This window comes from Pyrgilauda ruficollis, unplaced genomic scaffold (assembly GCF_017590135.1).
Source record: "Pyrgilauda ruficollis isolate IOZ18807 unplaced genomic scaffold, ASM1759013v1 scaffold49, whole genome shotgun sequence".
Classification (NCBI taxonomy): Eukaryota; Metazoa; Chordata; class Aves; order Passeriformes; family Passeridae; genus Pyrgilauda; species Pyrgilauda ruficollis.
In genome coordinates this window covers 3,688,543-3,702,413 of record NW_024526488.1, presented here as the reverse complement: position 1 = coordinate 3,702,413, position 13,871 = coordinate 3,688,543, and the positions used below count along the sequence as shown (strand labels likewise).

The 13,871-nt window shown below is 47.4% G+C and overlaps 1 protein-coding gene across 1 annotated transcript; it reads right to left on the bottom strand.

The window, feature by feature from the left end:
- On the bottom strand, positions 1 to 13,007 carry SERPINC1 (serpin family C member 1). The gene is made up of 7 exons (XM_041479554.1): positions 10,791 to 13,007; positions 6,778 to 7,156; positions 4,935 to 5,150; positions 4,492 to 4,629; positions 4,011 to 4,404; positions 3,603 to 3,667; positions 1 to 3,405 (listed from the first exon to the last, which is right to left on the bottom strand). Exons 2-7 carry the CDS (start codon positions 7,150 to 7,152, stop codon positions 3,232 to 3,234), a joined length of 1,362 nt encoding a protein of 453 aa, XP_041335488.1. The 5' UTR covers positions 7,153 to 7,156; positions 10,791 to 13,007; the 3' UTR covers positions 1 to 3,231.
- Positions 13,008 to 13,871: the final 864 nt, after the last annotated feature.

The window sequence follows — 13,871 nt, the reverse complement described above, 5'->3', positions numbered from 1 at the left end:
AATTTATATATATGTATACACATACAGAGAGCAAATCTCTCATGTGAAAAGGTGCCATTTTTTTTTCTAAAAAGTCCCTTTCCAAACTAGAACAGCACTTTAAATAGGTTCCTCTTTAAAAAAAAAATTAAAAAAAAATAAAAAAAATTAAAAAGCAAACCCTTTTCTGCCGCAATGCACTTTAACTCGTCAGAGGAGTACAGCTGTGGCTGGCTGGGGACACAGCTGTACAGGCAGGCAGCTCCTGGGCAGCCACAGCTCGGGGGGAGCAATGCTGCCACAGCCTCGGCCATGGCAGCTCTACCTCCAGCAGCCCCCCGGGCCCACACGGCCCCCACGCTGCCCGGAGCGGCCCCGCCGTGCCCAGGCACTGCTGGGGCTGGTGGCTGTTAGGAGACCTTGGAATCTTTCAAGAGAAACCCACCCTTGCCTGTCAAGAAGACTGAAACCCCGTTTTTTAACAGGTCAGAAGTTGCACCCAGTTACAACCCAGCTGGCGGCCCAGGGCTGAGCTGAGCTGAGCTGAGCAGCAAAGGTTGGAGAAAGCTGTCACTGGGGTTGTGGGCTTTTTCCATAACATGAATATGGAGCCCTTGTCAGTTCTGTTTGGTGTTTTTTTTTCTTTTTTAATCCAAGTTTGTGTGTCCCACATTGATTCTGCTCTGAGCTGGTTTGCAGAGTAACCATTTGTAACAGAAATTGTGCTGTCACCGTCAACTAGTGACCTATAAATCAAACCTTTTTAGGACAGGTGTCCTAACACTCAAGACTTACTTTCACAGTTAAGAAATTTCCTGCTGTACTAATTATTCTTTTGTTTTTATTATTTTATTTTGTTTTTGGTTGCAGTCCTTATTTCAAGAAAAAAAGTCAGTGTTCAGACTAGTCTGGAGTAGGCTGAAGAGTAAGCTGTAACTTGTGGATATCAGACTGTTCTTCAGTGATTTTCCAAGCTGTTTCCAAACTGGCCCTCCATGACTGCTTCTCTTTTCCTCTTCCAGCAGGCACTGGCAAACAGAAGCTCCATGGCCATTGTGTCCAGGGACAGCCAGCACTGCTGGAGGGGGGTGGGCAGGGATGGCAGGGGAACCAGAGTTGGGAAAGGGGGAAATAAAACCAAGGTAGAGGGGACTGTACAATTGCATTGAAAGCAGTTTAGCAAAAAGCGCTCTCGTTGGACAGCTTTAAGAACAATGTGAATGAGAACTTAGCAACTTGGGTAAGAATCTTGGAAAATTCTATAAATGTATACTTGAAATTCTGTTTGTATTAAAAAAAAAAAATGCATTTTCTTCTTTCTTTTAACACTGTGTAAAAGAACATTATGCATGTGAGTGGTTTGAGAATTAAATGGTTTAATACTCAGATCCTTGTCTGTGTCTTATAGCTGACTGGTCCTTACCCAGTGTGGATTTTCTGCCTGGTCCTGGCTCTTAAGCTCAGCAGCTTGAGAGAGGTTGCACAGTGCCAGGCTGCTGTTCCTGGCAACTCAGGTGGCTTCTGTCCTTTTTGGCTGAGTTTTGTCTCACCTCTTCAGCAGGCTCAGCCCTTTTCAGTCTCCCCAGGAGGAACAAGCCCTGTGCTCTTGCTGCAGGCCAAGTTTTGGATGTTTTCCCAGCTGCCTATGGCAGGGGAAGCATTTTGGTTCAGTGCCATGCTAGGGAGGCCCAGACACTGCCTCAGCCCTCCTCTTTCACCAGTGTTCACCTCCACAGCCTGGAGCACAGCTGGAAAAGGCAGCAATTACAGGAGGTTTTGTGTCTCTCAGTGAAGTTCACAGGCAGAAGATGGGATCCAGCAAGAAAAGCCACCATGGTAACTGCCAGAGGAGGGCAGGGAGAGGAAGAGCTGCTTTCTGAACTCTTGGTATTTTCAAAATGCTTTCCCTTTTCTCCCAGGGTCCCAGCCCATCACAGTTTGTTTCCAAGGTACTGCCCCAGGGAGTACCTGTAGGAGCCCCTGAAGGACACCTCTCAGATGTGTACGGTTTGCCATGGCCTGTGGGACAATGGAAGAGGCGGCTCTCCATGCCCCAGTCACACACTGCTTGCACAGATGGTCAAACAATCCTACTGGGAGCAGGAAAGAATCAAACCCCTGATAGCTTCCAAATCTAGAGACCCAGTGACCAAAGATCTGGCATACCAGCTCTATCCAAGTTAACTCCCTCACTGCTTGGCTGCTCTAGCAGTTCCTGCCAAGAGAAGCCTTTACAAAGGTGGCTATTTCATTGGTCCTACAAAATCCAGAGTAAGTGGCCCACTGGGCAGTGCACCCCACTGTCTGCACACACCACTTCCATGACCTCCTGAGGACAGGAACTGTGCTTTCACTGTCTGGTTTGAAACAGCTGTCTGAAATGGAGAAATCTGCATCTTCAGGACAGCCCTGCCAAAAGTCCTACAGCAATACAGGCACCCTAAGACAAGAGGTCTGATCATGTGTGGCCTGGCAGCAGGCCAGGAGACCTCAGCTCCTGGAGTAAACTTGCAGGTGAAATAATTTATTTTTATCAAAGCTACAGGTACTGGTTTCCTTACCTGGGCACTGTCGTGGTTCATGGGCACTGCTGCTACAGTAACTGTTAGATGAAATCTTAGCATTCAAAAAGAATTTCAAAGCCTTGGCTATGCAAGGCTGTGACTAGTGACTCTCAGCCCTTGGGCACACAGGACACACCAGAGCTGCTGGCAAGCAGGGCACAGCTTTTGGCAGCTCTTCCACCCACACGGAGCTGCAGAAGGGTGTTCCTTGCCCAGCCAGCACAAGCCTTATGGCTTCTGCTGTTCCACTCACCTTTCTGGTGTGGAGCCCCATTTGCTGGAAACGAAGAATTTAAATAATGGGAAGTGGCTCAGTGTAATCTGTGCATTCAGAGAACAGTCTGTTACATACAGATCTATAGGTTTTAATGAACCAAGTGATCAGAGTTACAGAGGGTTGGGCACAGGAAGGACAGCAATGCTGGACTTGGGTGCCACAAAAATACTGGTACCAGATGAAATTCAGCTTTCCTTGCCACAAAGGACAGGACAGGTGAGGTGACCTATGAGCCACTCACCTGACATGGCAGGGAGGAGCAGGGACAGCCCAGCTGGATGCAGTCCCTCCCTGCAGCTGGCACCAAACAGCAAGACCAACCACCCCAGGAGCAGCCCACACTTTGTGGCAATACCCCACCTCCCCTTTTCCCGAGGCAGAGGAGGGAGAAGTGAGGCCCTACCAGCCCCTTTAGGAGCAAGGATCAGCTATCCTGCCCATGAAGATGATGGTGTTGAGGGCAGCTTCCCGGATGAAAAGCAGGAAGGGCCTGTTGGCATTGAAGATTTTTCTGTTCATAGGGAAGGAACGGCCAGAGATGGTGACTGCTGTAGCAGCTGAGGCCTCGCTGCCTTCTTCATTCACCTGCCAGCCAAGAGACAAGATGGGATTAAAATACAGGCATTATGCAGCATGAAGAGGGCTCACCCTCCTTCTCCTCCACAGAACACAGACCAGCCCCAGACTGCTGAGAAGTGAACACTGTAGGTTCAGAACTATTTTTTTTTCCTTTAATATTTTTTTTTAAAAAGCAAAACATGCTGGCACAAAACAAGGCTCACCTCAAGGAAGGCTTTGTGGAAAGCCTCAGACACATACAGGTCTGTGCGGCCCTCTGCAATGATACCTGAAATACAAAAATATACAAAGGTGAAACTGAGTTTAGAGACAGCTCAAGAAAGAATACATTCCCATCCTTCACGGCCTGGGATCAGGCAGAAGGCATGGCTGCTCAAAAACAAAAACATCCTCTTCCATGTCCAACTGACTGCTAAACTGTCATGTCTTCAATGCAGAGCAGAGCTGAGTGTCCATGGTGGGACCTTACCAGAGAGTCCATCACTGATTGCAGCAACACATAAATTGTTCCTTGTGCTCGTTCCTCGTGTGCTGCTGCACCTACTGCCCTGCCTAGGGAGGAATGGCTGCCCCTCACCTCTATCCTGCGCTGCCCTATCTCCACATCTCACCTGGGAGTCTAGCGTTTTCTGGACTGAAGAGATCTTCCAGCCCCATTTTCCTCAGCTTTTCCTTGACACTGAAGCTGTCCTCGATACGGAAGCGAGGGAGGTAGACGAAGAGAGACATCTCCTTCATGGAATCTATCCAGCCCTGCAGCTTCTCCGATGTCAGGTCTCGCTCCACCTCCTCCAGTGGCGTCCCAGCACTGGGCAGGACCAGCAGCATCGTGATATCGTCCCCTTTGTAAGGCAGCTCCAGCACCTGGACTTTGTCCTGGGGGATGAATGCGTAGTGGAATTTGGACTCCTGGTACATAGTTGGGACTTGGCAGGTCTCACCATTGGCTTTATGAAATATGTCCAGTTTTGTGTTTGGAGCTGGGAACTGCGATTTCCAGTGCCCCTAAAAAGGAGAGGGGGAAAACAAACATGAGCACCATGTCTCCTCCAGGGAAGTGTGGTGCTCCCCAGTTCTGTTAGCTTTTGTTACCTTAAAATAAATGGTGTTGACCAGGACCAAGACAGTGAGATCATCAATACCACTTTCTGGGATCACTTCTGTAATGCGCTTCTCTGTCTTGTTAGCCACCCACTCATTAATGATCTGCCTGGAAAGTTCTGGCTTCTCCTTAAGGAAGAGACCAAAAAAAGGTTAAGCCAAGGGTTTTAAACCCCTCTTTGTACCCCTTTCTGCAGGAGACAGGTTCACAAGGGTATGTGCTGGGGGAGGACAATAAGCTTTTGGGTATGACGAGTGGGGACATGGCTGTGGTTAAGGTGAGCTGAAGCGAGAGGAGCTGCATCCCAGATCGCCTGTTGCTTTCACTTGTGTCCCAGAGCAGAGCACTTCTTCTGGGCAAAACACAGGGATGAACTGGGGATGGGGGGTGGAACCAAACAAAAAAAGCAAAATCCTGAGTAGGTCAAACTCACTTTGAAGTTCAAGGGCCAGAGTTTTGCTCCATAAACGATCTCACTGATGTTCTGGTAAGTCTCATTAAAGACCAAAGATTTCTCCCCAAAGAGACGGTTGGCTGATACCAGCTCTGAGGATTTGTTTGCTTTCTTGTAAAGGCGGCAGTTCAGCTTGGCAAAGAAGAAATGGATCTGATCTGATGTCTTCTCTGAAATGGTGTCAAATCGAAAGACCTGGACAAGCCAAACAGCAACAAGGAATCCGTGAGAAGGCTCTTGTGCTCCTGGGCCCCAGAGGAAATGGTGGTGCAGCCTCAGCCTCAACAGCAACAAATCTGCAGGCCCTCAGAGCTTCACCCTCCATGTGTGGGAACCCAAATTTATGTAAAATCAACACATCACCAGCCCAAGACCTTTAAGTGCTGTTAAAATTAACGTGGTGTTCATAACCCCTTACCACACAGAGATGAGCACTGCACCCACAGGGCCTAGAAGCAGCTCTTGGGTCATGTCAGGTCATGGGAGGACTCGCATGTGCTAAACCCTCCTGTGAAAATGCTAAAGGCTGCTCTTTCCCAGGAGGAATTCTCATGGCCTGTTGAGTACTTCTGGTACATCTTATCTATTTTTACAGGGAATGGGAATATGTAACAATCATTTTGAGGGTAGATTTTTGCAGCACAGGGAATTTTTTAATCTGTTCCCAGCTGCCAGCTGGAAGGACAATTATGATTTGTCTACTGCTATCCAACCTCAGGTCTTTAAAGCACAGAAAATCCCACAGCACATTTCTCTTTATGAACCTCCTTTGACACTGTTTCCTGTAAAGCATTCCTGGTGTTCCCAGCCATTTCATAGGGAAAAGGGGAGTTAGGAGTGCAAGTGTGGGTGGCTGAATGGAGAAGGTTCCCCTTCCAGTGGGAAGGGCTGCCCAGAGGGGAGCACACAAGTGAAGATTTTGAAGATGTGGTTATAGCTGCTCCACTCAGGCTGTATGGATAATGAAAGGAGACCACCAACATCATTTGTTCCAGAGGTAGGATTTGTAAGGACAAAAAGCAACAGAAAGGTTCGATCCACACCTCCTCATTGCAGGGAGAAAGGCTCCTCTGGGCTGAGGTCTCCCATTGGAGAAAAAGGTATGGGCAGCATCAAACCCCACATAGCAGGTGAGTGGGTCTGACATTGAGAAGGGTGCTAGGACAGGCAGGGAGTTAAATTAGCTGCATGGAAGAGCCAGAACTCTAGTTACTTCTTAGTCTGGGATCAGAACTTAAGCTACCTCTTACTCTGGGATCAGAACTATCCCCTGAATATAGGGCTAACAGGTAGAGGGAGATGCTCCCCATATACGGGCTCCCCTGCCCTGGAAGTCAGGTGGTCTGCAAGGTCTCCCGTGTGTCTGATTTTTGTCCCAAGGGAAAGAGAAGGAATGTGACAAAGTTCCTCTGCCAGCGGGACTTGATACCATGTCTTTTCCTGCTTTTTACATAAGGAAAAGCTTAGCTCAATCTGCAAGAAGCAAACTGTTGCCATTCCCTTCCCTCACTTTCCAAATGGCAATCCTTTCCTCCAGATAAAAACTAACCTCTCAAACCCAGGAATGCTGGATCCAAATAGGGAGTAAAGGGAAAGAGCTGGGATCTAAACAAATCCAGAAACAGGGCTTGGAGCAACCTGTTCTGGTGGAAGGTGTCCCCACCCACGGCAGAGGGTGGAACAAGATGAATTTTAAGGTCCTTCCAACTTGGGATTTCCTCCCCAAGACAAATCCTGAGACCCTGAGAACAGCCATTAGCCATGATCACCTTTCCTGTCTTTCAGACCTGCTACAGGAAAAGGCTGAGGAATCTCCACCAACCTCCATGAGCTGCTGGAGGGTGCTGCCACAAGCTCCGAGCTTGGTCATGGCGAAGGCTGTGGAAATGCTGAGGGGTGACATGAAGATATTTTCCCCGTTGTCCTTGGAGTCAGCCAGGTACTTGTAGAAGATGACAGCAAACCGAGAGTTGGCTTTTGACAGCTCCCAGACCCTGGGGTTGGTGGACTCCGGGAGCTTGTCCTTTGCTGGCTCCTGTCCCTCCCCATCCTGGGGCTTCTTCTCAGGGTTGCGATAGATGCAGATGGGGTTCACGCGGATGTCGCGGGGCTTTGCGGTGCAGATGTCTTCCACGGCGTAGTGCTCCGGGGCAGCCAGCCCCCAGACACTGAGCAGGCACAGCAGGAACAGATGCATTGTCCTGGAACCAGAGAGAGAGCTTAGACACACGGCCTGTCTGTGAAACCTGGCTGCTGCCACGGCCCCTGGCCCCTTCCAGCCAGCAGCACAGTGACAGCAGCCCCACAGTCCCCTCCTGTCATCATTTTGCCCTGCACCTCTAGGGTAAATGAGGACAGACAGACAGGAGGAGGACAAACTTTCCTGTGAGCACACAATACTGTTAGAAGCAATACACTGAAACCAGTTTTCTCAGTGACCTGGGTCCCCTCTTTTTTAAGTAGCAGGCTGAGCCCTGACAAGTTTGTACCAAAATGGATGATTTCTACTTTTGAGTCCTCCTCATTGGCCAGTGAGGTGGCTACAGTGTAAGGCTCACCTCAGCGTTACAGTACTTTTCAGCTACTGACGTAGGAGACACTATGGCAGAGAAGAAAGATGATAAGGTAAAGGAAGTTGGTCCCTCCATGGACTAAGCAGCTCTAATTCCCAAAAAACCTACTTCATAAGCATGTATGGGGTAGCTGATGCATCACACCAATTCCTGTTCAAAGTTCATACCACCTCAATGCAAACTGGTTGTCCTTGGTACCTAAAGAGTGCAGGCTAATGGTAATTACTGTGTTCCAGCAAAGGCAGTTATCTGAAAATCTTCCAGCAAGAGAAAGATAACTTGTATTTTCCCCTTTGCTAAAGCACACTGAACCTCAGAATGGTTTCAGTTAAAAGGAACCTTAAATATCGTCTGGTTGCACCCCTGCCATAGGAAGGGACACCCTCATTAGCCCAGGTTGTTCCAAGCCCTGTCCTACCTGGCCTTGGACACTTCCAGGGATGGGGCAGCCACAGCTTCTCTGGGCACCCTGTGCCAGGGCCTCCCCACTCTCACAGGGAACAATTTCCTCCTAAACCCCATTACCCACCAGCTCTGGCAGCAAGGCCTCATGAGCCACCCCAGGGCCTGCACGCTGTGGTTCTAAGATGCCCTTTGCATGACTGCTTTGTTTATGTACCCCATGGGAGGAAGCTCAAGCACCACAGCCACAACAGTTTGGGAAACAACTATTGGGAGGGGCTGGCAGCCTGCCCAGGTCTTGCCTGCTACAGGGCACTTTTTCAAACATGTGTCTAAGTTAGGTAAGTCTCTGCCTGCCTCCACATACTCACTGCCATGGCTACCAAGCATTGCCTTCTGAGAAACTAAATTAAAAGTCACCTGCATTTAGCACTGGTGACCTCCGTGTCTGTGATCTTCCAGGGCTGGTGGGCCAGCACCTGCCAGAGGAAAATGGGAGCAGGCTCAAAGGCTGATCTGGGATGAAGGAGACCTCTGGGTTCTTCCACAACTCCCTCCCCGGGCCAATGACTTCATCTGTGCTCCAATTCCTCTGCAAAAGCAGAAACTATCTCATCTGGCACCAAGACTGCCTGGAGCCCAAGGCTGTGTGACAGCACAGCAAAACAAGAGGGACTTGCTCAGGCCATGGCCACAGCTCTTGCTGGTAATGACACAGAGATCATCTTGCAATAGGTTTAGGACAGATGCAACACCACAAATGAGAAAAAAAATCTAAAAAGGGAGGGAAGTTAACCAATCTAAAACCAAAAAACAACACCCAGGCCAAGAGAAAGGAAAAAAATTAAGACAATTGAAAATACTCCAGGAAGTGCTGTTCTTCCGAACCTTTCAACCCCACAGGAAAAGTCAGCCAGCAACAAGCTAGACACACTCCAGAGTTCTGCAATCCTGGGACCAGGAGCAGAGCCCTTCACTGCCTGCAGCAACCCTCCTTCACGCACACTTGGTCCTGCAGCTCCAGCAGCACTGACACACTTGTGACCAGTCCCACCATGGAAAGGACAACCTCACCATGGTCTGACTTGTCACGCCACTCACCTCCAGGGAAAGCCATGTCCTGACCCTGTCTGTACAAGGAGAAGCACCTGCTTCTGTCAAGCCAGAAGCAGCTCAAGGTGTTTGTCATTACACAAAGTGCTGCTAATCTAATCTCATTTTTAAAGGCCAAAGCACAAGAGTGGGGAGGACACCCCCATCCTCATCCTGTCCTCATTAAATGAGAAAGACTCCCTGTTTTTACTCTGCAGTAAAGCCCTGACTCCCTCAATTCAGGGAAGATGCAGGACTTTATGCTAACACCCTAAATCTACTTTACCATCCATTAAGGTTGACCCAGTCTCTGACACATCCAATCTTGTCTCTTACAGGCAAGAGCCCCTTCTGTTTCTTAGACCAGCTCTTTGTCATAGCATTTGGCCAAAACCCACTCCTCCTCCCCCCACAGCTTTTAAATGCTCCCTTTTCCTCTGCAGCACCAACACGCACTCCTTGTGTCAACCTGGAAAGATGCCAAAAGTATTCCCACAGCAGCACTGCCTGAAAAGGATTACTGGCATGGGGGAATGTAGAAATTAGAAAAGGTTCTTACAAGGGTGAAGCAACAAAAAGTGCAGAAAGCCAAGAAATAAGTTGCTGATTCAGCTCAAAATCAGAAGGCTCTGGGGAAGCATCGAGAAACTCCCCGACCCCTTGGCTGCTGTGCAACATGGTTGGGCTCTCACCAGCACACGCCATTTCCATCTCACTCTTCCTGGCTGCAGGACAGGATGATTAACTGGGCTTACAGACCCCCAGCACTCACCCTTACTGAACCTACTGGGGCTACCGGTAGTGGTGGGAATGTCCCACAGCACTCACACACTGTGCTACACAGCCCAGCTAATGTGAAATAGCTCAAACCATTTTGAGATTAATTTAGGCTCTTGAGAAACCTTCCCCACTGTCTCACACCCCAAAACCAGAGTCCAAAGCAAACCAGCAGTGTTCTTTTGCAGCCAGCAATTACTCAGGGCTTCCTGACTTCATTAACTGCCCTCCACACCATGACTGCTGCAGGCTGGGGATAAGTCAAGCCTGACAATTTAGAGTGCCAGCCTTCATGACACCTAGGGTGGGAGGACTCTCTCTAATAGAGCAAAAAGCCACTCTGGCAGCAGCTAAAATTCATAGGCTCCTACCAAGGGAAAATAAGCTGTTTCAAGGAATTAAATAACAATGAAAGATGTGTGCAATCTGTTTCTCCTACCTGCCCCTTGTACTTCCAGCCTTCTGCTTTTAGGTGGTAAATGCAAATTTTTGCTTGAGCCCAAAGCAGTTTCCCCACTGGATTTCTGTTCTCAAACAGAGCTGAGACAGCAGCAGGGGATGGTGGGAGGGGACTAGGATGCTAAGGCCAAAGGCTGATGACCAGCTGCTGAAGGTTAAGTAAAGAGTAGGAAAAAAAGAGGCAATGTTTAGTTTGAAAAAGGTTTTAAAGTTCAATCTGACAAGGGAGAGTTTGACCACATACCACACACAAGTGCCACATGCCCTCAGTTTTTACCAACAGAAAATGGACTGCTTAACCCATGAGAAAAATCTCAAACCCTTCAAGAGTTTGAGTAAAAATTATATAAAGATATTTGCAGATCTAATTTTGGGATCTTGTAGCTAAGCAAAATGTTTCCCCCATCTGTCCCAAGCCCTGTCACCTGTTCCCCATTTCCTGAACAGACAAGTTGGGAGAAACTGCCCCACTTCATATTGCCCCACTTCATATTCTGCAGTTTCAAGTACATCCCATTTTAAACACACTCACCTGGAACAGTCTCTCCAGGGAATGGGCACAGCCCCAAGGCTGCCAGAGCTCCAGGAGCATTGGGACAACACTTTCAGGCAGAGGGTGGGATTGTTGGAGTGGCTGTGCCGGGCCAGGAGTTGGACTCTGTGATCCTGGTGGGTCCCTTCCAGTCCAGGATATTCTGTGATTCTGTGATCTTTGCCTTGCACAGCTGGAAAGTTGAGGATTAACAGCAGCTCCCCCAACTCCTGTCTAGATTCACAAGGCAGAGTAGTGAACAGGACTGAACACCATTTCTGATCCAGGATGCAGCTGCTCTACAAATCCTGCACCACTGCCTTCTGAATTTCAAATCCCAGGAGCAGGCTGGCTCATCAGGTGCTGAGCCTCCAGTGAGTGGAACATTTTCCCTTAAACTCGTTTGGGTTAAGTAAAAAACTTTACTGTATCAGTATGGGACATAGTTAAATGGGACAGAGATTGTGGAGATAAATTTAAGGGTACTGTAAAAAATATCCTCCATGAGACAGGAAGGACTCACATATTGTAGCTTGTTACTTCAGGTGGCTGCTGGTTTAATTTTTCAAGGTAACTGATATGTTCACAAATCCCAGGGTTTTCAGATGATTAGGGATGCTCCATACCCATGCAGACATCCAAGCACAGGTTTCCATTTACCCAGTGCTCAGAGGCAGTTCAAAGCAGTAAAACCAAAAGCAAACAACCATGCACACCCCACAGAGCTCCAAAGGCATTTATTCTAGGGCAGCTGAGTAAACCTGTCTTTTGAATGCAGAATGTAAATGGTCATTTATGGTTGGTTTAGCTCCAAGCAACAACCCAGCACTTGCACCTGAGCAGAGCTATCCAGGAAGCAGCCAAGATGGCCAGTGTCTTAATCCAAACTGTTAGATGCCTTGTTTGCTCTAATATAAGGGCTGTTTTTCTCCCAGAGCTGCTGCTCCCAGACCCAAAGCAAAGATCAGAGGCTCAAAACCATCAAGCACCAAAGCCTGGCAGTCTGTGGCAAGACAGATGGAGCATCATGCTTTGGTTTTAGTCTCTCCCACACTTTTAGTCCTCAGGGAGATGGAGTTCACAGTTAGAAAGAAGGTTACAGAAACAACTGAACATATCCTAGCTGGAAAGAACCAGTTCTTAAACATACCTGATTGGTGAGGAGGAACATAAATTACCTTTTGTTTTCTGCTTTGGGTGTTCACTGTTGAGTTTCATGGACAGGCACAGGGAAAATGACTCTTGCACTCACAGAGCAAGATGGGATCAAGGAAACTCATGAGCTAGCCTTTTCAAGATTCTTTCTATCCTGTTATCCATATCCAAAAGGGAAAAAACTTACAGCAGGTACCATCCACTTGAGCCTGGTCTCCTCTCTTTTTCACATAAAGAAAGCCAGCAAGTTTCCCCCAATCTCTCTTGATGCAGAGCATCCATCACTTCCAGAGGGATCTGACTCTCTAGTGCTTCAGATCTTCCTTTTAAAAGCCAGCCATTACTGGAATTCAGCTCTTTTTTTTTTTTCCTTCTGAAGTGAGTCACTACCTGAGAATCCTGAATCCTCAGACTAGTGGGAGAAAGGGTAAGGAAACCATCACCAACTGAAACGTAGTTTTCTGCTGGATTTCCCACTAAATACAATTTCTTTATAGGAACTGAATGCTTTAACTCATCTAGCAAGTGAGTGTGGAGGTGTGAGGGGGCCTAATAATGCACAGTGATGGGTTTCAGCCCAGCAAAACACACCTTACCGTGATCCATGGTGCCCAGGCTCAAGAATAATAAAGCTGATAGTAATGAACGCAACCGCAATGAGCACAAACTCGAGGGGCAGAAGGCTCTGCTTGCCCTGGAGTAGAAGGAACAGTTTTTCAGTGAAGCAGCAGCTTCATCCAGTTTCAGATTTATAGACAATGACTTGTTAAAGACCACAAAAAGGTGTGAAAGGAGAAGACTAAAAACCACAAAGCAGACTGTGGAACAAAACTCACTTTCGCTTTAAGGCAAGCTCCAAATCAGGCTCAACGTTAGACAAATGCTTGCTCTGAAGGGTCTGATTTGCTTTTAAAATATGTACACTCTGAGCAATTAAAATAACCTGATTATTTTGAGTATCTTTTCTTGTTCACTTCTGGTGAACAGGTGAAGGACCTACTTTGTTTACAGGTGAAGTTAGAAGACAGCAGACCAAACCCAGGAGACACGTGGCTTCTCTGCTATTTGGCATCTCTTATGCTCCAGCCCAGCACAGAACACACACCTTGAGCTGGTGAAAATCTTACTCAGATGGTCCAACAGACTTAGACCTCACACAAAATTTAGAAGAATGTACATTCATCGCAGACAGAAAACAAGAGATACTTCAAAGTGTTCTTCATTAATTTATCACTTAATATAAATGCTGACAGAAAACCAGGTAAGACCTTATAGACACTTCCATCTATTTACAAACCACATAGTGAATCACTTTTCCACTTTTTTTTTGTTCAATCTGCAGCTCAAAGGACCCTTAGACATTCTGTGAGAGCAAGGTGGAGTCAGGGAGAAAGAGGGAGAAAAGCAAGGTGAAGAGGGAAGAAGGAATAGCATTTCAACATGTTTTTTCTATGTAACTGCTATGCTTGTACAGTAGGTCTCCACTCCCTTGTTCTTTCACACAAAAGTGACACCGTTAGCTCTATAGGTCTGAGAATTAAATAAAGAAGACCAATACTGATTTTCAAATCTCTGGATCTTTTTGCCTCCTTCAATGCATTCTGTCCCACTTCAGCAGAGTACCTAGAATGTTTTTCCTTCAAGACTAAAAAGTATATTGTAGGAGAAAAGACACAGGGAGTTGGATATAGAGAATTTTCTTCTACTCCTTTTGTTATCTCACTTTTCCCAAGAGGTAGCAAAGCATCTAACCTTTCCTGGAAAAGACACAGCAATTCCCCATGTGCCTCTGAACATCTCCCCCATGACCAGGTCTGTATGTACAAAACTTCATAATTCCTCTGAACTTGCAAAGAATTCAATTTATGGAATTCTTCTCATACATTCTACTTCATCTCTACTCCTACTGTGAATGTTTTGACAGTT